This window comes from Bos mutus, chromosome 26, assembly GCF_027580195.1.
Source record: "Bos mutus isolate GX-2022 chromosome 26, NWIPB_WYAK_1.1, whole genome shotgun sequence".
NCBI lineage: Eukaryota > Metazoa > Chordata > Mammalia > Artiodactyla > Bovidae > Bos > Bos mutus.
This window is the reverse complement of record NC_091642.1, coordinates 20,892,327-20,914,595: the sequence shown is the minus strand read 5'-3', so window position 1 is coordinate 20,914,595 and position 22,269 is coordinate 20,892,327. Positions and strand designations below refer to the sequence as shown.

The 22,269-nt window shown below is 36.6% G+C and overlaps 1 protein-coding gene across 1 annotated transcript in view; it reads left to right on the top strand.

Annotated features, from left to right (window-relative positions):
- Positions 1 to 22,269, top strand: part of SMC3 (structural maintenance of chromosomes 3) — a 37,817-nt gene that overhangs the window by 1,889 nt on the left and 13,659 nt on the right. Inside the window, exons 3-13 of the mRNA XM_005894761.3 lie at positions 5,078 to 5,116; positions 6,671 to 6,738; positions 10,812 to 10,883; positions 11,749 to 11,828; positions 12,110 to 12,188; positions 13,323 to 13,440; positions 14,441 to 14,616; positions 15,130 to 15,210; positions 15,434 to 15,598; positions 15,901 to 16,022; positions 17,150 to 17,363. Of these exons, the coding sequence (XP_005894823.1) occupies positions 5,078 to 5,116; positions 6,671 to 6,738; positions 10,812 to 10,883; positions 11,749 to 11,828; positions 12,110 to 12,188; positions 13,323 to 13,440; positions 14,441 to 14,616; positions 15,130 to 15,210; positions 15,434 to 15,598; positions 15,901 to 16,022; positions 17,150 to 17,363 (1,214 nt within the window). The remainder of the gene's footprint in view (positions 1 to 5,077; positions 5,117 to 6,670; positions 6,739 to 10,811; positions 10,884 to 11,748; positions 11,829 to 12,109; positions 12,189 to 13,322; positions 13,441 to 14,440; positions 14,617 to 15,129; positions 15,211 to 15,433; positions 15,599 to 15,900; positions 16,023 to 17,149; positions 17,364 to 22,269) is intronic.

Sequence of the window (22,269 nt, the reverse complement as noted above, 5' to 3'; positions counted from 1 at the left end):
TCTGCTGAGTTTTTAAAGAATAGATGAAATGAGTGCTTCTAGACACCAGAAAAGTATAGAATCGCTATCAACATAGATTTCAGCTATACAGTGTCCTAGTTGGCTTGGTCTGCCACAACAAAATATCATAGACTAGATGGCTTAAACAACAGGGATTCATTTTTTCACTGCTCTGGAGAACCTTTGTTTGAACCTCTCCCTCTTGAAAGAGCAATAGTCCTACCATAAAGGCGTCACTCCTAACCTCATGTAAATTACCTCCCAAAGACCCCCTTATCTCCAAAAAGCTTCACATAGTGGAGTTCGGGCTTTAACATATGAATTGGGGGTCAGGGAGAGTATGCACCATGGAGTCCATAGCTTGAGGTGAGGTAAGATTCATACTGTCAACTAAAAAAAATGCACGAATTGGTAATTAAGTTTTATTTGGGGCAAAATGAGGACTGCAGCCCAGGAGACAAGCACCTCAGATAACTCTGAGAGATTGCTCCAAAGAGGCAGTGGGGGAAGGTCAGTCTCTTAAGATTTTGGTGAAGGGGAAGTTCAGTACATTCAAGCCCTTTGGTGGTTATTCAGTCGCTAAGTTGTGTCTAACTCTTTGTAACCCCATGGAGTGCAGCATGCCAGCCTTCCCTTGACCTTCACCATCTCCGGGAGTTTGCTCCAACTCATGTCCATCGAGTTGGTGAGGCGATCGAACCATCTCATCTCTGTCACCCCCTTCTCCTCCCTTCAATCTTTCCCGGCATCAGGGTCTTTTCTTATAAGTTGGCCGTTCTCATCAGGTGGCCAAAGTATTGGAGCTTCAACTTCAACATCAGTCCTTACAGTGAATATTCAGGATTGATTTTCTTTAGGATTCACTGGTTTGATCTCCTTGCAGTATAAGGGACTCTCAAGAGTCTTCTCCAACACCACAGTTACTCTTTGGCGCTCAGCCTTCTTTATGGTCCAACTCTCACATCCATACACATACTGGAAAAACCATAGCTTTGACTAGGCAGACCTTTGTAGTCAAAGTAATGTCTGCTTTTTAATATTCTGTCTAGGTTGGTCATAGCTTTTCTTCCAAGAAGCAAGCATCTTTTAATTTCATGGCTGCAGTCACCATCTGCAGTGATTTTGGAGCCCCCAAAATAAAGTCTGTCACTGTTTCCATTGTTTCCCCATCTATTTGCCATGAAAAGATGGGACTGGATGCCATGGTCATCATTTTTTGAATGTTGAATATTAAGCCAGCTTTTTCACTCTCCTCTTTATTTTCAGCAAGAGGCTCTTCAGTTCCTCTTTACTTTGTGCCATAAGGGTGGTATCATTTGCATATCTGAGGTTATTGGTATTTCTCCCAGCAATCTTGATTCCAGCCTGTGCTTCATCCAGCCCAGCATTTCTCATGATGTGCTCTGCATATAAATTAAATAAGCAGGGTAAAAATATACAGCCTTGACACACTTCTTTCCCTATTTTGAACCAGTCCATTGTTCCATGTTGAGTTCTAACTGTTCTAACAGGTTTCTCTGGAGGCAGGTAAGGTGGTCTGGTATTCTCATCTCTTGAAGAATTTTCCAGTTTGTTGTGATCCACACAGTCAAAGGCTTTAGCGTAGTCAGTGAAGCAGAGGTGGGTACTTTTCTGGAACTCTCTTGCTTTTCTTTGATCCAGTGGATGTTGGCAATTTGATCTCTGGTTCCTCTGCCTTTTCTAAATCCAGCTTGAATATCTGGGAGTTCTCTTAAGGAGAACTGAAGCCTCGCTTGTAGAATTTTGAACATTACTTCGCAAGCGCTTACTTGACACAAAGTTTTCTGCTAGTCAAGAGGAGAGAATGTCATCATGAAGGGATTTAGTTATTTTCTAGATCTGAAGAGATGCAGGGATTGGGATCGTGAAATCAGTTCCCGAAAATATCTATCTGAAGACCTGTTGCACCAGTTTCCCTGGTGGGAAAGTGAGAGAGCCCAGTGTCTGACTCTCCGCCCTGAATTCAGCTCAGGGGGTGTTGAAGGCCAGCAGCTGCAGCAGCACAGGGTTCAATCTCTGCAAAGGCAAATGGCAAATGCCCTTGGCAAGTGCCAGTTTAGTTGACAATACAGAAATAAGGGTGAACAGTGAATACTAATGTTCCCAGAGAAACTTTTGAGAATCATATTTTATTTTGAAATAATAAAATTTAAAAATTGAGGGCACGAAAAAGCCTGTCCTTGAAACAGCAGTTGCAGCTTTGTAGTTGGTAATAAAAACATACTTTTCCTTCTACCTTAACCTACTGAAAAATCATTAGTGTGCTATAAGAATAGATTGATTGTACTAGAGTTCTACTTACATTTTGATTATAAGTGTCTTTTGATTTTCATCAATCAGAAAATCTTTAGAAATGGAGAAAAGTGAATAATTACTAGATTTAGATTATTTCCTTAACTCATAAATTAAAAGTGGTTAAATATCTTAATATCAGTTTTATACAGTTATAGTTTCTCTTTGGTATCTTGGATGCGACTAAAACTTGTTATCAAATCTTAGTGTTTTTGCATATAACCTAAGCATATCCCTAGATTACTTGTAATACAGTGTAAATGCTATGTAAATAGCTGTAAATACAGTGTACATCATGTGTAAATAGTTACCAGCTTGTGGCAAATTCTGGTTTGTTTTTGGAACTTTCTGAAAACCCCCAGTCTGTGGTTGATTAAATCCTTGGGTTTGGAACCCAGCGATTTGAGATTTGGAGGACTGACTAATTTTATCCCCGGTGGTTTAGAGGGTAAAGCGTCTGCCTGCAATGCGGGCGACCTGGCTTCGATCCCTGGGTGGGGAAGATCCCCTGAAGAAGGAAATGGCAACCCACTCCAGTACTCTTGCCTGGAAAATCCCATGGACAGGGGAGTCTGGTCGGCTACAGTCCATGGGGTCACAGAGAGTCGGATACGACTGAGCGATGACAGTTGTTTGGTTGGTGGTTTGTTCTTAACATTTCAATCGTTTTGGTTTTGTAAGATGATGGCCATCATTACCTAAAATGATTAAATTATATTTGTAGGGCCTCTTACCAGGTAGCTGTTTTACTACTTTGGTTGCAACATTAGGATTGTTAATAGTCACAGTTACAAAGGAAATTATCTAAATGTTCTTTTGTTTAACTGAAAAAAAATGATATTGTTTAATGTATTTTAAAAACGAGTCTGGACTTCTGGCAGTCCAGTGGTTAAGACTTCACCTTCCAGTACACAAGGTGCAGGTTCAATCCCTGGTCCAGGAGCAAAGATCCCACATGCCTCATAGCCACAAAAGCCTAAAGCAGAAATCATATTGTAACAAATTTAAAGAAGACTTTAAAAACAGTCCGCATCAAAAAAAAATCTTAAAAAATAAAAACAAGTCTGTTAATCATGTAAGAAAGACCAAAAGTAATGTACACTGAGATTGATCCTAAACATATCTTTTGAAAGCATATCACTTTGTTTAATGATTTTCGACCCTTAGAAAAATAATGATTTGAAGGCGGGGAGAAACCTCGTGTGATGATACTTGTTTGATGTTTAAATGTAATAACCATAAACCTTTTTAAGGTTATCTTTTTCCCTATCCTTCTAACAAAAGAAATATATGTGACTTTGTAAAACATAAAGAGCATAGAAGCTAAAAGGAAAAAAAATTAAACTATCCCTCTACCCAGAGATAGCTATTCTTCCTGTTAATGATCTATGCTTGTGTTAGTCCTGCTTTCCTGGAAAACAGAGCCCCAAGCCTGCTTAGCTGCTAGGGCCTTAATGGGAGAGTGCAGTCTGAGGGCAAGAGTGAGGGGAGAAGTGGTCATACCTTTACAAAGAATATATATCTGGTTTGTGGTTGCATTGGATCACGTCCAGACAGATTTTGTGAAGCCATCTTATATAATCACAGTATAGTTATCAATGTCAGTAAATTTAGCATCAGTACAGTAATCTTTTATTTTTATTTTCTAGTTATGTTGACTGACCCAGTCAACTGATAAATAATGTGGAGAGATTTGGGGACCTTGCAAATACTGTGTTCCTTATCAAAATTCCCCCTTAGATTTAGTATTCATCAATAATTCTTGCCTTTATTCTGGTAGTTACAGGACGATGATACTCTATTTCCAGCACTCCTCTCACATTTACCCTTTGTTATTTTACTGGAATCAAGCATCCTTTCTCCTTAGCTGTTTGTTTATCTTTTTATTTTCAGTATGGACTCATGAATTATTCTCCTCCACTTCCACCCAAGCCCTAATTTATAATTCATCTAATTATTTTGGTGCTCAAATTGTCCTAGGTTTCCCTAGTAGAAGACCCCCTTTAAGTTGGCCTGTGTCTGTTATATGCCTTTTTTTTTTTTTAAGCACTTCATTATTTTCCGATCTCTTTAGAATTTACTTTGGATTAAAGATAATGACTTTGGGGCTAAATGTTCAGGATATTGGTCAAGATTGAGAGAGAGTGACATAGTTATTCATGACTATTAACAATGAAAATTCTGCTGAACAGAAAAGTTCAAGTAAATTCATTATATCTGATGCATTTGATTTTCTTTTATGTATAGAATTGCTTATTTCTGAATTCAGGTAGTAAAACAAGTGCCTTATAGTTGTCTGTATTTTTGTGATTCTGAGAGGCTATACTTGATGTATAGGGCTGATCAGAAAACTGTTTTAACATGGAAATGGTTTGAGAATTTTTAATGACTTTAAGTATTTTAAAATTTTAGCATGTGAATCTTTAAATTGTTAGAAGTATTATATACAATTAAAATAGAATTACATGTGCATTGTAATGAAGACCAGGTAGTATGTTTAGTTATTCCTGTTAATTTTAAACTATTGAGAAAGAGCAAAAAAGTAAACAATGAAACACATTTCTTTACGAAAAAAACTGAAGACGATACAAAAACTGTACCCATTTGGTAATTAAAGCTGTTTTATTATTTGCTGTTCACTGTTCTGTTGTATTTAAGTTTTAAGATGTTTTGTTAGAAAATAGGATTTTATATCTTTGAATACTTTCAGTTTAAAATTTTACTGTTTTTTATACAAAATAACATACTTTTTAAAATTTTACAGTGGGCAGAAATGGATCTGGAAAAAGTAACTTTTTTTATGGTAGGTATTGTATTTTGAATTCTAAATATAATAAGACCTAGGTATCTTAAGGTAGTTTATCTGAGGTTATGTCTGCATGAAATAGAAGAAATACTTCTTCAAACACGATTGAAATTTAATGTAGAGGGTTTAGAGTGTAAGAATCTGAGCTCTACGCTAGTGGCTAATTAGCCATGTGAGATTATGCAAAACAGCTTCTCAAAGTAGTCTTTTACTTTAAAAACAGGTATTTACCCTGCCTACCTTAGATGAGTTGTGAGAATCAAATGAGATTATATGTATAGGAGTGCTTTCTAAACTTCAGTGCCATATATAAATGTTGTAAATGCAGAGAGAGAGAGAATATAAGTGCAGTAGAATAGTTAACATTGTTATGGGAAATAGCTTATCTGTTTCATCTAAATCAATTATTTTAATAAAAGATGGAGGAGTATAAAAAACTGTATAGACTCAACAAAGACAGTTGTCAGAAGGTAGTAAATAGAGCTTTGAAAACTAGCTCTAAAGATAAAATGCATTTAAGAATAGTAATGCCTGTGTTAAATTCTTTGCTGAGGAAAAATATTTTAACAGGTTTGGACTATATAAGGAGTAGGTTGAAGAATTTTTGAACGTCTTAGTTGAGTGGTACTTGAGGAAAAGGGAGCATTAGTAATAGCAGAGGTTCTGTCCCTTCTCTGCTCACAGTTCTAAAGGGAACTCTGTATCCCATCAGTAGTTGTAATTTGGGGATGATAAGAAGAGTAGGATTGGAGTGGAAGTAATAATCTCATAATCTCTCAGTTCAGTCGCTCAGTCATGTCCGACTCCCTGCGACCCCATGAATCAAGCACAGGAGTTTGAATTTGTCCCCTCCAAGGTGATTATAAAAGAAAACCAATCCCCACCATCACCCCCAGCATACACATTCATATACACAGACTCACTCTTTTAGAGTGTCAAAAGTCTCTTGGGTGGACTGGGAATACAAAAGTTGAGTAAAGAGTTACATTTCTAGGAGAGGGTTGTCCAGTTAGGCATTCTGAGGAAGTGGCATGAATGACACCTTATTTATAGAAGATAAAGGGCATGTAAGTACTGCAGCAGAGAGTAGAAATCTGAAGTGTTTCCCAGTATTTCCTACTTAGTTTTGTTTCTTTTGACAAAGTATCCAATCAGCGATATTATAGGAATATATCCTATTTTGTTAAATATTTTAATTTATATCATTTATATGTAGTGGATAAAAGCAAATATAGCATGAATCCTGAACGTGTATACTTTGATCAAGTTACACCTTAGTTCTACTTGCCTTTTTTTGTATTTCAGTGTTTTCATTTTATTTTCTTACCTTAAATGTTTTAGTGAAAGCTTGTTAATATTTTTCTAATATCATCATTTAGTAGGTGATTAATCTGTACAGGCAAATTTTCTGCATTCCTTTTGTCTATATGAAACAGTTAATCTGTATTGTTCATTACCTGATAGATACACTGTTCTCTGAAGGTATGGGAGATTATAACTAAAGCATAAATCTTTTTTAGATTGTACTAATAGTTATTTTTATGTTTCTAGCAATTCAGTTTGTTCTCAGTGATGAGTTTAGTCATCTTCGTCCGGAACAGCGATTGGCTTTGTTACATGTGAGTGAGACTGCTTTAAAACATTACCAGTTTTAAGTACTTCTAAAAATACATTGTCAGTTCTGCCAAACAAAATTATTTTTTCAAGTTTCAGATCTTTTGTGAACATGACACAATATGTTTCTTATGTATATTGTTCTGCTGTGAAATTTAGTGTACTATATTAATGCAGGATAAAGGCTTAATTTTTATATAATGGTTAAAAAAATTGTAGGAGTTCCCTATGGATGGATATATCTTCCATATAAATATAAATTCTTTATTTAAAGAGTATGGCCTGGTAAGGGTCTGGAATCTGGTTTGCTGAGGAGAAAAACGAGTTAGGTTGGGGATTAAAACTTTGAGACTCAGAATCAAGTTAATATGGAGCCACAGAAAAGCAACCATTACAAACTTAAGCACATAAAATTATTTTTAGCCATATTTGTACTTAAATGGGAACATTATTTTCCAATAAGAAAGTGTGTTTATAGTAATGAAAACTGTTAGAATGTTTTCATTAAATTATAAATAGTAAATACTTTTAGGGTAAGAAAGTATAAAAGTCTATGATAAAATGGTGTACCTTATCTGTCTTATTTAAATATAGCTTATAATTACTTTTAAGACCAGAAAGCAAGATTCTTCAGTGTATCTACACAGTATCTCTAGACTTAAAGTTCTTTTCTAACCATCATCCCCAACCCCCCACTATCCCTGCCCACTCTTTTTTTTTTTCCGGTTGTGCCATGTGGCTTGCGGGATTTTAATTCCTCAACCAGGGATTGAACCAAGGCCATGGTAGTGAAAGCACCCAGTCCTAACCACTGGACTGGCAAGGAATTCCTTCCTCCCACTCTTAAATTTTAATTTTAATTTTTTTTTATTTGAATTTTCAGTCTGGTAATCAGGATTGATTCCCTATAAGCAAGTCTCTGTTTAGGTTTCTCAGATTAGCATTAAAAGAATAGTTTCTTTAGGTGTTATTCTTTATTGTATTGAACTACTTCATAACTGTTCACAGCCTAGAAATTATCTGGGCATGGTAAGTAGCTGGGTCACAAATTGATCAAAATGTGACGTGTTAAATGTATATGTTTTCATAGCAGATTTAAAATTATACAGAATATCTCAAATGTTTAAAAAGACAGTTCCAGTAATTATATGCTTCGTTAGGGTTCCTTTCTAACATTAAGATGAATCTATAAGGGAAAAGCCTCAAAGTTTTATGTATTAGCAAATAGGTAAAATTGGGTGGCTATGGGGTCTTTTGCTCAAATGAAGTGGTATGTAGAATAAAGCCTATGTACATCTAACTTTGACATCTTTTGCATAGTTCTCATTTTTTAAATTCACAGTCAAAGTCTATTTGGAGGAGAAAAAAAAAGCTCTGTGGTTGAGTATTGTTATCCTAATCCGGTGTCTGCTGCTTTGGCAAGAGGATTTTCTCAGTACAGTTCAGTCGCTCAGTCGTGTCCAACTCTTTGCAACCACATGGAATGCAGCACGCCAGGCTTCCCTGTCCATCATCAACTCCTGGAACTTGCTCAAACTCAAGTCCATCGAGATCGTGATGCCGCCCAACCATCTCATCCTCTGTCGTCCCCTTCTCCTGCTTTCAATCTTGCCCAGCATCAGGGTCTTTTCTTAAGAGTCAGTTGTTCACATCAGGTGGCCAGAGTATTGGAGCTTCAGCTTTAGTATCAGTCCTTCCAATGAATATTCAGGACTCATTTCTTTTAGGATTGACTGGTTTGATATCCTTGCAGTCCAAGGGACTCTTGAGAGTCTTCCTCCAACCCCGCAGTTCAAAAGCATCAATTCTTCAGTGCTCAGCTTTCTTTATAGTCCAACTCTCACATCCATACATGACTACTGGAAAAACCATAGCTTTGACTAGATGGACCTTTGTTAGCAAAGTAATGTCTCTGCTTTTTAATATGCTGTTTAGATTAGTCACAGTGTTTCTTCCAAGGAGCAGCGTCTTTTAATTTCATGGCTGCAGTCACCATCTGCAGTGATTTTGGAGCCCAAGAAAATAAAATCTGTCACTGTTTCCATTATTTCCCCATCTATTTGCTATGATATGATGGGACCGGATGCCATGATCTTCATTTTTTGACTGTTGACCTTTAAGCCAACTTTTTCACTCTCCTCTTTCACTTTCATCAAGAGGCTTTAGTTCTTCTTTGCTTTCTGCCATAAGGGTGGTGTTTTCACATATCTGAGGTTATTGATATTTCTCCCAGCAATCTTGATTCCAGCTTGTGCTTCATCCAGTCTGTCATTTTGCATGATGTACTCTGCACGTAAGTTAAATAAGCAGAGTGACAATATACAGCCTTGACTTTCCCGATTTGGAACCAATCTGTTGTTCCATGTCCAGTTCTAACTGTTGCTTCTGACATGCATACAGATTCCTCAGGAGGCAGGTCAGGTGGTCTGTTATTTCCCATCTCTTTAAGAATTTTCCACAGTTTGTTGTGATCCATGCAGTCAAAGGCTTTGGCGTAATGAATAAAGCAGAGGTAGGTGTTTTTCTGGAGCTCTCTTGCTTTTTCTATGATCCAGTGGACTTTGGCAGTATGATCTCTGATTCCTCTGCCTTTTCTAAATCCAGCTTGAATATCTGGAAGTTCATGGTTCACATACTGTTGAAGCCTCGCTTGGAGAATTATGAGCATTACTTTGCTAGCATGTGAGATGAGTGCAGTTGTGCAGTAGTTTGAATATTCTTTGCCATTGCCTTTTTTTGGGATTAAATGAAAACTGACCTTTTCTAGTCCTGTGGCCACTGCTGAGTTTTCCAAATTTGCTGGCATATCCAGTGCAGCACTTTCACAGCATCATCTTTTAGGATTCGAAATAGCTCAGCTGGAATTCTGTCACCTCCACTAGCTTTGTTCATAGTGATGCTTCCTAAGGCCCACTTGAGTTCGCACTCCAGGATGTCTGGCTCTCGGTAGGTGATCACACCATCGTGGTTATCTGGATCGTGAAAATCTTTTTTGTATAGTTCTTTTGTGTATTCTTGCCACCTCTTAATATCCTCTGCTTCTGTTAGATCCATACCATTTCTGTCCTTTATTGTGCCCATCTTTGCATGAAAAGTTCCCTTGGTATCTCTAATTTTCTTGAAGAGTTCTCTAGTCTTTCCCATTCTATTGTTTTCCTCTATTTCTTTGCATTGATCACTTAGGAAGACTTTCTTACCTCCTTGCTATTCTTTAGAACCCTGCATTCAGATGGGTATATCTTTCCTTTTCTCCTTTGCCTTTTGCTTCTCGTCTTTTCACAGCTATTTGTAAGGCCTCCTCAGACAACCATTTTGCCTTTTTGTATTTCTTCTTCTTGGGGATGGTCTTGATCATTGCCTCCTATACAATGTCATGAACCTCCATCCATAGTTCTTAAGACACTCTGTCTATCAAATCTGATCCCTTGAATCTATTTGTCACTTCCACTGTATAATCATAAGGGATTTGATGTAGGTCAGACCTGGATGGTCTGGTGGTTTTCCCTACTTTAGTCAATTTAAGTCTGAATTTTTAATAAGGAGTTATGATCTGAGCCATGGTCAGCTCCCAGTCTTGTTTTTGCTGACTGTATAGAGCTTCTCCATCTTCTGTTAAAAAAATATAATCCATCTGATTTCTATATTGACCATCTGATGATGTCCATGTGTAGAGTCTTCTCTTGTGTTATTGGAAAAGAGTGTTTGCTATGACCAGTGTGTTCTCTTAGCAAAACTCTGTTAGCCTTTGCCCAGCTTCATTTTGTACTCCCAAGGCCAAACTTGTCTGTTACTTTAGGTATCTCCTGACTTCTTTCTTTTGCATTCCAGACTCCCATAATGAAAAGGACCTCATTTTTTGGGTATTAGTTCTAGAAGGTCTTGTAGGTCTTCATAGAATCATATAATTTCAGCTTCTTTGGCATTAGTGGTTGGGGCGTAGACTGGATTGCTGTGATATTCTCATCTGATAGAAATTTTCCTCCATGGAATCAGGCTTGTTACCTGCACTAAACTTTAAAAGTATTTAAAGAATATGAAAATACCACTTAAATGACATTAATTTTTTCTTGTGTTTTAGGAGGGTACTGGTCCTCGTGTTATTTCTGCTTTTGTGGAGATTATTTTTGACAATTCAGACAACCGGTTACCGGTGAGTAACTGTTTTTTTCTTTTCAGTAATAATGTTGAGAATTTTATTGATGCAGCTGACTTTACTCGTGCTTTGAAACTTTTATTTATAGCTGTACTTAGACTTTTATGATTTGTGTGTGTTAGTCACTCAGTTGTGTCCAACTCTTTGTGAGTCCCTGGACTGTAGCCCTCCAGGCTCCTCTGTCCATGTAATTCTCCAGGCAAGAATATCGGAGTGGGTTGCCATGCCCTTCTCCAGGGGATCTTCCCAACACAGGGATTGAACCCTGCATTGTAGGCAGATTCCTTACTGTTTTAGCTACCCAGGAAGGCTTTTATGATTTAGTTTATACTAAAATAGCTATAGCTTACATACTAATTTTATCTTAAAGTTTTGAATATTCTGGTAAACAAGTGGGAACGTGCAAGCTGTTGTAAAAAAAGGTCTTTGTCATAGAATTGAGTATTCATAGCGTATCTTTCTTGGAGAAGGCAATGGCAACCCACTCTAGTACTCTTGCCTGGAAAATCCCATGGGCGAAGGAGCCTGGTAGGCTGCAGTCCATGGGGTTGCGAAGAGTCGGACACGACTGAGCGACTTCACTTTCACTTCCATGCATTGGAGACGGAAATGGCAGCCCACTCCAGTTTTCTTGCCTGGAGAATCCCAGGGACGGGGGAACCTGGTGGGCTCCCTTCTATGGGGTCTCACAGAGTCTGGCACAACTGAAGTGCCTTAGCAGCAGCAGCATATCTTTAGTGAGGTAATTGAAGTTTCAAAATAATTGCTATGGTGACGGACTCTAAAATGACCCTATTAACTGAAATGTTTCCAAAACATTTACTGTTAGATTTATGTTTGAGCATTTATGTTTTTTTCTTAGATCGACAAAGAGGAAGTTTCACTTCGAAGAGTTATCGGTGCCAAAAAGGATCAGTATTTCTTAGACAAGAAAATGGTCACGTAAGCATTTTATGCTTATTTTTTTTTTTATGCTTATAATTTTTATACATAAGAGTAAAAGTATTTTACTTGGCTCATATATGAGGTACTTTTGCCTCGTGTTCAGCAAATTATTATTTAGAGCTCAAGCATAAGAATCAGAAGATTCCCTGAGGCTGATATAAACTATATTTAATGACTGTTCTGTAGTTCTTCATGCCCCTTAACTCAAGGGTTAGTGTATTCTTTGCTTATTGTTGGATTGTTACGTATTTGAAAACTTTTTAATTGTTTATCAACAGGAAAAATGATGTGATGAATCTCCTTGAAAGTGCTGGTTTTTCTCGAAGCAATCCTTATTATATTGTTAAACAAGGAAAGGTAAAAAATGTGTATCTTTTTAAAGGGAATTTGTTTTCTGATTATATTCATTGAATGATGAATTTGATTTCATTCTAGTGGTTAAATTCGGGTGATAATGGACCTTACTATCTTCTGTTTTCATTGGTTTATTTTGCACTGAAGTTTGTATTAATAATACCTTTTTTTGTGGCATAAAGTGCAAAATAGATCCATTGCATAGTGGGATAAAAGTATTTCAGCAGAATTATTTAAGTGGATCATGTTTTCTTAGTGATCTGCAGATATTTTTGGTTTGTAGAAGTTAAGAGTATTGTAGAAACTTTATAAAAATCACATTTGAAAAAAGTTACTTTCTGAAATTAATACTCTGTTAGTATAATATACTAGAAAGTTTACATTACCAGAAATCTGCCATAATGCTACATGTTATTTTCTCTCAATCAAATTGTATTTTTACAGTTTTTAGGAGTTATATACTTTAGCTGATTGTTCTACTATTTCCTCATATGTTTTAACTATATATATCTAAAATAATTTATTTTTCTTAGAACATACCCTGCAGTGTCCTGATAGTTTTCTGTTGTACTGTTTTGGACTAGGGGAGAATCCTTTTAAAATGTCCACTTCTTATTTCATGTTGGAGGCGTTTTTAGCTATGTGTTAGAAAGTTAGCATGCAGAAAACGGGATTAGGAAGAATATGTGTTTCACTTTCAAGAGCGAGATTTTTGAAAAGACTATGAAAAATTTCTTTAAAAGGAGGCTGATTTGAAAGCAATTACCTGAGACTTCCTGTGTGCATGCAGCATAGGTCCCTTTATATTATTTCAATTTCCGCTCATAGGTCATTTCATAGAAGCCGTCTATGTTGTCTGCCTCTTTTATAAGAGTGCTGCTGTCACCCTAACTCTTTATGCTATAATTTCTTAGTTTGTTTTGTTTTTCTTCATGGCACTTATACTGTAATGGTATGTATGCTTCCTGGTTTTTTTCCCACTAGAGTGTAGGTTTCTTGAGGGTAAGATCTTTTCTGTTCATTGTTGTTCTCCTATTGTGAACTCATACTTAAAACTTGGTATGTGAATACCTTTCAAGGTAGAGTTCTTAAAGAGCAATCTAGCTCTGTAAATAATTATTTTTCTAAAATTTTTAGATTAACCAGATGGCAACAGCACCAGATTCTCAGAGACTAAAACTACTAAGAGAAGTAGCTGGTACTAGAGTGTATGATGAACGAAAAGAAGAAAGCATATCTTTAATGAAGGAAACAGGTAAAATAAATGTTATTCTGCCTTATTTCTTCTATTCTGTGTATTGCTTTTTCATTGTGTTATGATACCTGAGAGAAGTTGTCTATTCTCAGGAATATTTATTATTATATAATAATTTGCTTGTAGACTGATTGGAAAGAAAATTAGTGTTAGGCAGTTTAAGGTTTGAGAATTCTAAGTTTGTCTCTTTGAATAAAGAATTGTTACTGTGAGATAATAGTACCATTCTAGGTCAGCTGCTTTGTGTCTTTAAAGTCTTTCTCATTATTAGTGAGGATAACACATTTGGATGTATTCCTCAGGAAAAAAAAAATGCTGAAATATCAGTTGGCATTAGGTTTTAATTTATTCACAAGCAAGTAAATGTAAAACTTAAACTTTGAACTTGGATTCTTCCTTAGTACATTCATTATGGAAACTCAACTTTGCCTTTCAAGTGCTGTGCCCTTTCATGGCTTAGAGTCAGAGAGCCTTACGTTCAAAGTCTAAATAATAGTTACCTGATATTGAGACTTTAGACTTGACCTTTCTGGTCCAAAGCTTTCCCATCTGTGCAGTCCTTTTTTATAGTTTGTAGTGGTGAATAGAGGAGCAAAGTTGCACCATGATTGGAATATAGTAAGTATTCAGTATATGCAGCTATATAGATAATGCTGTTACAAGAATTGAGAATCAGTGACACCAGTGATATTAAGTAGGGTTTTGTGTTTTTTTTCTCCTAATGTCATGGGGAGGCACATTAACTTTTAAAGGAAGCTTAAACAAAGGCCTGTAAATGTGTAATATAAGAATCAGTGTCACCATGTATAAGTTTATTCTTTCATACTTTCCATAATAAAGCATTTTAATTGCCATTTTAGTATCTTAGATTTGGTTACCACCTAATATCAAAGAAATAATGCTAAAGTGCTTAGGATTAAGTTTTACACAGTATATTTGAGAATTGATACTGCGTAAAAATTTTATTCAACTCCTTCACCCTTCTCCCATTTTTTTTAAGAGGGAAAACGGGAAAAAATCAATGAGTTGTTAAAATACATTGAAGAGAGATTACATACCTTAGAGGAAGAAAAGGAAGAACTAGCTCAGTATCAAAAGTGGGATAAGATGAGACGAGCCCTGGAATATACCATTTACAATCAGGAACTTAACGAGACTCGTGCTAAACTTGATGAGGTAAAATACTTACCTTTGCCACTTGTTTAATTTTATTTTTATGAATATATTAAACTCATACTATATTTATACTTTTCAATGATTTTTAAATACAGACCTCAAAATTTTAAAAATTCTTAGTGAATTCATTATTCAGCAAATTTACTCTGAGTTTACTCCAAGGAAAATGACCCACGTGGTCTTTGCTGTAGTTGCATCTGAAATATAAGTAGGTGGTGGTGTCAGGCAGACCAGGATGAGAAGAAAGCAACGTTTAGGGTTTCACGAATTTCTTTCTTGGCTTTTTAAGGTGTATTTTGTAATTAGTATTGCTGACATTTTGTACAAAAATTTGTTTTAGGTAATGCTGAAAACTAGGCATTTTATATTTAAAACCAATTCAGTTATTTTGGGGGGGAAATTTTTTTAAGTGAATGCTTGTTTTAGCAGATATTTAAAGATTTTTACTAGATGTTATAAAATATTGAACAAATCCAAAATGGGTTAGAAATCATAGCTTGGTTTTTTTTCCAGCTTTCTGCTAAGCGAGAGACAAGTGGAGAAAAATCCAGACAATTAAGAGATGCTCAGCAGGATGCAAGAGATAAAATGGAGGTAAGGTTATAAACTAGACTTAGGGTAACTTGTAAGTTAAACTTTCTATACCAGAATTATGGAATGGTAACTTCAAGTAGTGATGTCACTGGGATTGAGTATTGGAAAGAGAGTAGTACTGAAAGTTCAAATAAGAGAAAAAGACAAACCAATAATGGTGTCCTGATTTTGCTTTTGTATTTCTAGTTGTCTAACTTGTTTCTATCTGATACTTTTTGAATAGGATATTGAGCGCCAAGTTAGAGAACTGAAAACAAAAATTTCAGCTATGAAAGAAGAAAAGGAACAGCTCAGTGCTGAAAGACAGGAACAAATTAAGCAGAGAACTAAATTGGAGCTTAAAGCCAAAGATTTACAAGATGAATTGGCAGGCAATAGTGAACAGAGGGTAAGTTAAAATGCTGAAAATGAAAGACATAAATGTTCAGGTGAGTGGGAACTGCAGAGGACAGTCCTTTCTGTGACAGGGGTGCATGCTTGAATTTTTGTAAAAAAATTTGGCACATTAAAATAATTTGCATTCAAGTTGCAACTGAGTACTATCAGTTACTTACATTTAAAAATTAGTTTTATGTTGCAGGATCAGTTTTCTCATGAATTCTTTTCATGAGAAAATATCTTACACTAGACTTAAAAATAAGAAAAGTTTTTAAACAGATTGCATTTTTACTTATCTTGCTTTATTTACAGAAACGCTTATTAAAAGAAAGGCAGAAGCTGCTTGAAAAAATAGAAGAAAAGCAGAAAGAACTGGCAGAAACAGAACCTAAATTCAACAGTGTAAAAGAAAAAGAAGAGCGAGGAATTGCTAGGTCTGGGACTTTTTTCACCAATTCTAATTTTCTACATGGTTCCTCTATAGAACCTTATTGTATAAATAATTATAGGTTAGGAAGTTAGTAATTAAAGGCAAAAAGTAATTAAGGGCAAAAAGTTAAATGCCCATTCCAAAGTAACAGCCAATACTGTGGGCCAGTATTAGTGTACGCGTATCACCGAGGCATAAGCCCTCGGTGAGCCACAGTATCCTCACTATAAGTTCGACACATTTAAGACTCTGGGAAGTTCAGTAACTTGCCCATAAGTAATATAGCTAAATTTTGGACTTTTAAAAACATGAATGATGATTGTTCTTTTGTTTATCCAAATTGTATCCTGCTGTGTGTTCATTCTGCCACCTTCTTTTCATACTTGACATCTTTTAGCATCTAGACATTTTAGTTTCTGTCTGAAGATTGGACTTGCCATTGTTTGCTGACTTCACAATCTAGTACATTATCATGTTTTTATGCCTCATATGTTCATTTTAATGAATTTCCTGTTTATATCCTTTGTCCATTTTTTTCCTGGTTTTTTTTTTTTCTTACTGTTTGATAGTATTATTTGGGGGTTAATATTTGTCCTTATGTTCTATGTGTTTTCTCTTGCTTTTAACTTTTATAATGTCTTTCATTGTAAGGTGTTGAAAATGTTTAAATAGTTAAATATAGTTGGAGCATTTTTGAAAATCCCTGAGGTAGGGTGCTAGATTTGTCTAGGTTTACTGACCTACCCAGACCAGGAAGGACCTTAAATCCTTAGAGGATGGGCTGTTTTACCTGAATTTCACTGTGATTTTGAAGTTAAATTAATGTTATATAGAGCTAGTCCTAGAAGCACTATTAGATAACAGTTGCTTTTATACTTAATTCCTTTTTTTTTTTTCCCCCTTTTTCCCCATGTTGCTTGTGGGGTCTTAGTTCCCTGACTGTCAAACCTAGGCCCTCGGCAGTGAGAGCACAGAGTCCTAATCACTGGACCACCAGGGAATTCTCCTTTCCTTCTTGTATGGAATTACAAAAATGGTTATTGTCTCTCTGTACTCTTGAGGTATTGATTACAATTAAACTTGGTTATTTCCTGTTCTCCTTTTCAATCCATTCTTTTCTGTCTTGTGTAGATTGGCCCAAGCTACCCAAGAGAGAACTGACCTTTATGCAAAGCAGGGTCGAGGAAGCCAGTTTACATCAAAAGAAGAAAGGGATAAGTGGATTAAAAAGGAACTCAAGTCTTTAGATCAAGCTATTAATGACAAGAAAAGACAGATTGCTGCTATACATAAGGATTTGGAGGACACTGAGGCAAATAAAGAGAAAAATCTGGAGCAGTATAATGTAAGAACTTGTATAGCTGCTTTGTGAAATCTTTGAGTGTGAACATGTGCAGGTTTATCTGTTTAAGTTTTATTTGTAAATAATTATCATAAAATACACAAGACAGATACTTAATTAGATAAGACCAGGACAGTTTAATATTATACATATGGTAGTTCTTTTTTTAAAGATTTTTTGCCATGTCAGTGAGTGTCCATATAGATTAAATATATTTTAAAATATATTTTTTATGAGTCAGTAACATGCACTTGGACTGTACACTTAACTTTAAGTAATATACAAATCTAAAATGTCTATAGTAATTTAAAAGTTTTCCATTTTTATGTAATAATGTAGTATTCTATCAGTGTAATAACTTACTGCAGAATATATTTTGTTAACACATTGGTGATTTTATAACACTTTCTAAATGAATTAAACATTCACTCTGCATGTTTAGTTAGCATTTTCTTAAAAAGTGAAGTAGAAGATAAAACCATTACTTTGAATAAGAAAGATTGTAAATTATTTAAAATTAGAAAGAGAGAAAAATGCTTTCTTAAGTGATACTTGTGGATATATATAGGTGATTGGAAGATGATCGAAGTGGTGAGAAGGGAGTGTGTAGGACAGGTGTAGGGTAAGAATATATATATTTATTTATTTATATATACACACACCTAGAAGGAACCTTTTACCTTACAAGGTCTTCACCATTGGTATGGTCAGTTTATCAGAAAAGTCACTGAAAACATAAAATCTTAAATATGTATACTTATATGCATTTAATGTATAATATTTACATGTATTTATATATAAATATTTAAAGATAAGTGTATGCTTATGTACCAGTCTTTATTTTTAGACATTTTTTAAAGTGCATCTTTGGGTTCACAGCAAAATTGAGAGGAAGGTATTGAGATTTCCCATATACTGCCTACCCCTGACACCTGAATAGCCTTCTTTATCAACATTCTTCACCAGAGTGTATACCAATCTTGATGTAGCACCGAAGGTATTTCTTATGAATATGAGTAGTGATTAGCATTCCAAGGGGACTTTCCTGTTATGAGCTGCACATGTAAATACAGTTCTCCTTAAAGTTGGATGAAAACAATTCAGGATTCAATATAAGATCATATATTGCATTTAGTTGTCATGTTTCTGTTATCTGCTTTAATCTGCATCCGCTCCTCAGTCTTTCCTTGACTTTGTGACTTGACATTTTGAATTACTGTGCATGTGTGCATGTGTGCTCAGTCGTGTCCAACTCTGTGGCCCACCAGACTCCTCTGTTTATGGGATTTTTCAGGCAAGAATGCTGGAGTCAGTTGCCATTTCCCCCTCCAGAGGATCTTCCCCACCCAGGGATCGAACCGGTGTCTCCTGCCTTGATAGGCAGATTCTTTATCACTGAGCCACCATTTCAGTTCAGTTCAGTCACTCAGTCTTGTCTGACTCTTTGTGACCCCATGGAGTGCAGCACGCCAGCCCTCCCTGTCCGTTACCAACTCCTCAAACTCATGTCCATTGAGTCGTTGATGCCATCCAACCATCTCATCTTCTGTTGTCCCCTTCTCCTCCCACCTTCAGTCGTTCCCAGCATCAGGGTCTTTTCAAATGAGTCAGTTCTATGCATCAGGTGGCCAAAGTGTTGGAGTTTCAGCTTCAGCATCAGTGCTTCCAATGAATATTCAGGACTGATTTCCTTTAGGATGGACTGGCTGGATCTCCTAGCTGTTCAAGGGACTCTCAAGAGTCTTCTCCAACACCACAGTTCAAAAGGCTCAATTCTTTAGCCCTTAGCTTTCTTTATAGTCCAACTCTCACATCCATACATGACCACTGGAAAAACCATAGCTTTGAGTAGATGGACCTTTGTTAGCAAGGTAATGTCTCTGCTTTTTAATATGCTATCTAGATTGGTCATAACTTTTCTTCCAAGGAGCAAGTATCTTAATTTCATGGCTGCAGTCACCATCTGCAGTGATTTTGGAGCCCCCAAAAATAAAGTCAGCCACTGTTTCCCCATCTGTTTGCCATGAAGTGATGAGACCAGACGCCATGATCTTAGTCTTCTGAATGTTGAGTTTTAAGCCAACTTTTTCACTCTCCTCTTTATCACTTTCATCAAGAGGCTCTTTAGTTCCTCTTCACTTTCTGTCATAAGGGTGGTGTCATCTGCATATCTGAGGTTATTGATATTTCTCCCAGCAATCTTGATTCCAGCTTGTGCTTCATCCAGTCCAGCATTTCTCATGATGTACTCTGCACATAAGTTAAATAAGCAGGATAACAATATACAGCCTTGACATACTCATTTCCCAATTTGGAACCAGTCTGTTCCATGTCCAGTTCTAACTGTTATTTCTTGACCTGCATAGAGTTTTCTTAGGAGGCAGGTCAGGTGGTCTCGTATTCCCATCTCTCTTAAGAATTTTCCAGTTTGTTGTGATCCATACAGTCAAAGGCTTTGGCATAGTCAATAAAGCAGAAATAGATGTTTTTCTGGAACTCTCTTGCTTTTTCAGTGATCCAGCGGATGTTGGCAATTTGATCTCTGGTTCCTCTGCCTTTTCTAAATCCAGCTTGAACATCTGGAAGTTCATCGTTCACATACTGTTGAAGCCTCGCTTGGAGAATCTTGAGCATTACTTTGCCAGCGTGTGAGATGAGTACAATTGTGTGGTAGTTTGAGCTTTCTTTGGCATTGCCTTTCTTTGGGATTGGAATGAAAACTGATGTTTTCCAGTCCTGTGGCCACTGCTGAGTTTTCCAAATTTGCTGGCATATCCAGTGCAGCACTTTCACAGCATCATCTTTTAGGATTTGAAATAGCTCAACTGGAATTCCATCACCTCCACTAGCTTTGTTCATAGTGATGTTTCCTAAGGCCCACTTGGTTTGCACTCCAGGATGTCTAGCTCTAGGTGAGTGATCACACCATCGTGATTATCTGGGTTGTAAAGATCTTTATTGTATTGTTCTGTGTATTCTTGCCACCTCATCTTAATATCTTTTGCTTCTGTTAGGTCCATACTGTTTCTGTCCTTTATTGTGCCCACTTTGCATGAAGTGTTCCCTTGGTATCTCTAATTTTCTTGAAGAGATCTCTAGTCTTTCCCATTCTATTATTTTCCTCTGTTTCTTTGCATTGATCACTGAGGAAGGCTTTCTTCTCTCTCCTTGCTATTCTTTGGAACTCTGCATTCAGATGCTTATGTCTTTTCCTTTTCTACTTTGCTTTCACTTCTTTTCTTTTCACAGCTATTTGTAAGGCCTCCTCAGCCAGCCATTTTGCCTTTTTGCATTTCTTTTTCTTGGGGATGGTCTTGATCCCTGCCTCCTGTACAATGTCATGAACCTCCGTCCATAGTTCATCAGGCACTCTGTCTATCAGATCTAGTCCCTTAAATCTATTTCTCACTTCTACTGTATATTTGTAAGGGATTTGATTTGGGTCAGACCTGAATGGTCTAGTGGTTTTCCCTACTTTCTTCAATTTAGTCTGAATTTGGCAATAAGGAGTTCATGATCTGGCCACAGCTCCCAGTCTTGTTTTTGCTGACTGTATAGAGCTTCTCCATCTTTGGCTGCAAAGAATGTAATCTCATTTCTGTATTGACCATTTGGTGATGTCCATGTGTAGAGTCTTCTCTTGTATTGTTGGAAGAGGATGTTTGCTATGACCAGTGTGTTCTCTTGACACAACTCTATTAGCCTCTGCCCTGCTTCATTCTGTACTCCAAGGCCAAATTTGCCTGTTACTCCAGGTATTTCTTGACTTCCTACTTTTGCATTCTAGTCCCCTGTAATGAAAAGGACATCTTTTTTGGGTGTTAGTTCTAGAACATCTTGTAGGTCTTCATAGAAACTTTCAGCTTTTTCAGCATTAGTGGTCGGGGCATAGACTTGGATTATCGTGATACTGAATGGTTTGCCTTGGAAACGAACAGAGATCATTCTGTTGTTTTTGAGATTGCATCCAAGTACTGCTTTTCAGACTTTTTTGTTGACTATGATGGCTACTCCATTTCTACTGAGCTACCTGAGAAGCCCATTATAAAGTACATATTATCTATTACCATATGCATTTACATTTTATATATTAGAGGTTTTTGCCCATTTAGGGCTTCCCTGGTGGCTCAGAGGTTAAAACTTCTGCCTGCAATGCGGAAGACCTGGGTTTGATCCCTGGGTCGGGAAGATCCCCTGGAGAAGGAAATGGCAACCCACTCCAGTATTCTTGCCTGGAGAATCCCATGGACGGAGGAGCCTGGTGGGCTACAGTCCACGAGGTCGCAAAGAGTCGGACACGACTGAGCGACTTCACTTTCACTTGCTCTTTTAATCCAATTTTCAGTGACTAGTCTTTGAGTGTGTTCAAAACTAAATCAGTTTTTTAAAGGAACAACTTTTCCTTGTACTCATATCATCAGTTTATCTAATGTTTAATGTAATCAGTCACCTAAAAACAAAAACATACTAGGGAGCAAACAAAACTGATTCTGTAACCATAAACAGCTCAGCTGGTAGGACAAGTGACCAGGAGTAATAGACTACTGGCCAGTGTGCTTTGGACTTTGGTCAGGAATGGAAAACAGATTGATTGAAGTAGTCAGTTCTTTGGGAATTTGTTAGTATAGTTTTAGTTGAGATAGCTACATCCTGTCTTGAAATAAAAGGCATTTTTATCTTGAGTTCATGGAAATACCAACCTCAACAGATGCCCTTTTTGAAAAAGCTTGGTGCTAAAACAGGAGTTTGCAGTAAGAGGTTTTATTCATTCTTTTTCAAGTTTGAAATTATTTTTCAATATTTCAGTTGCATTTAAGTGTATCAAAATGACCACTTGGGAGGGTGAACTCTGTTCTTTATATTGGATAGAGATGATTTTACAGTGTTAATTACATTGTGCAAAAGAGTC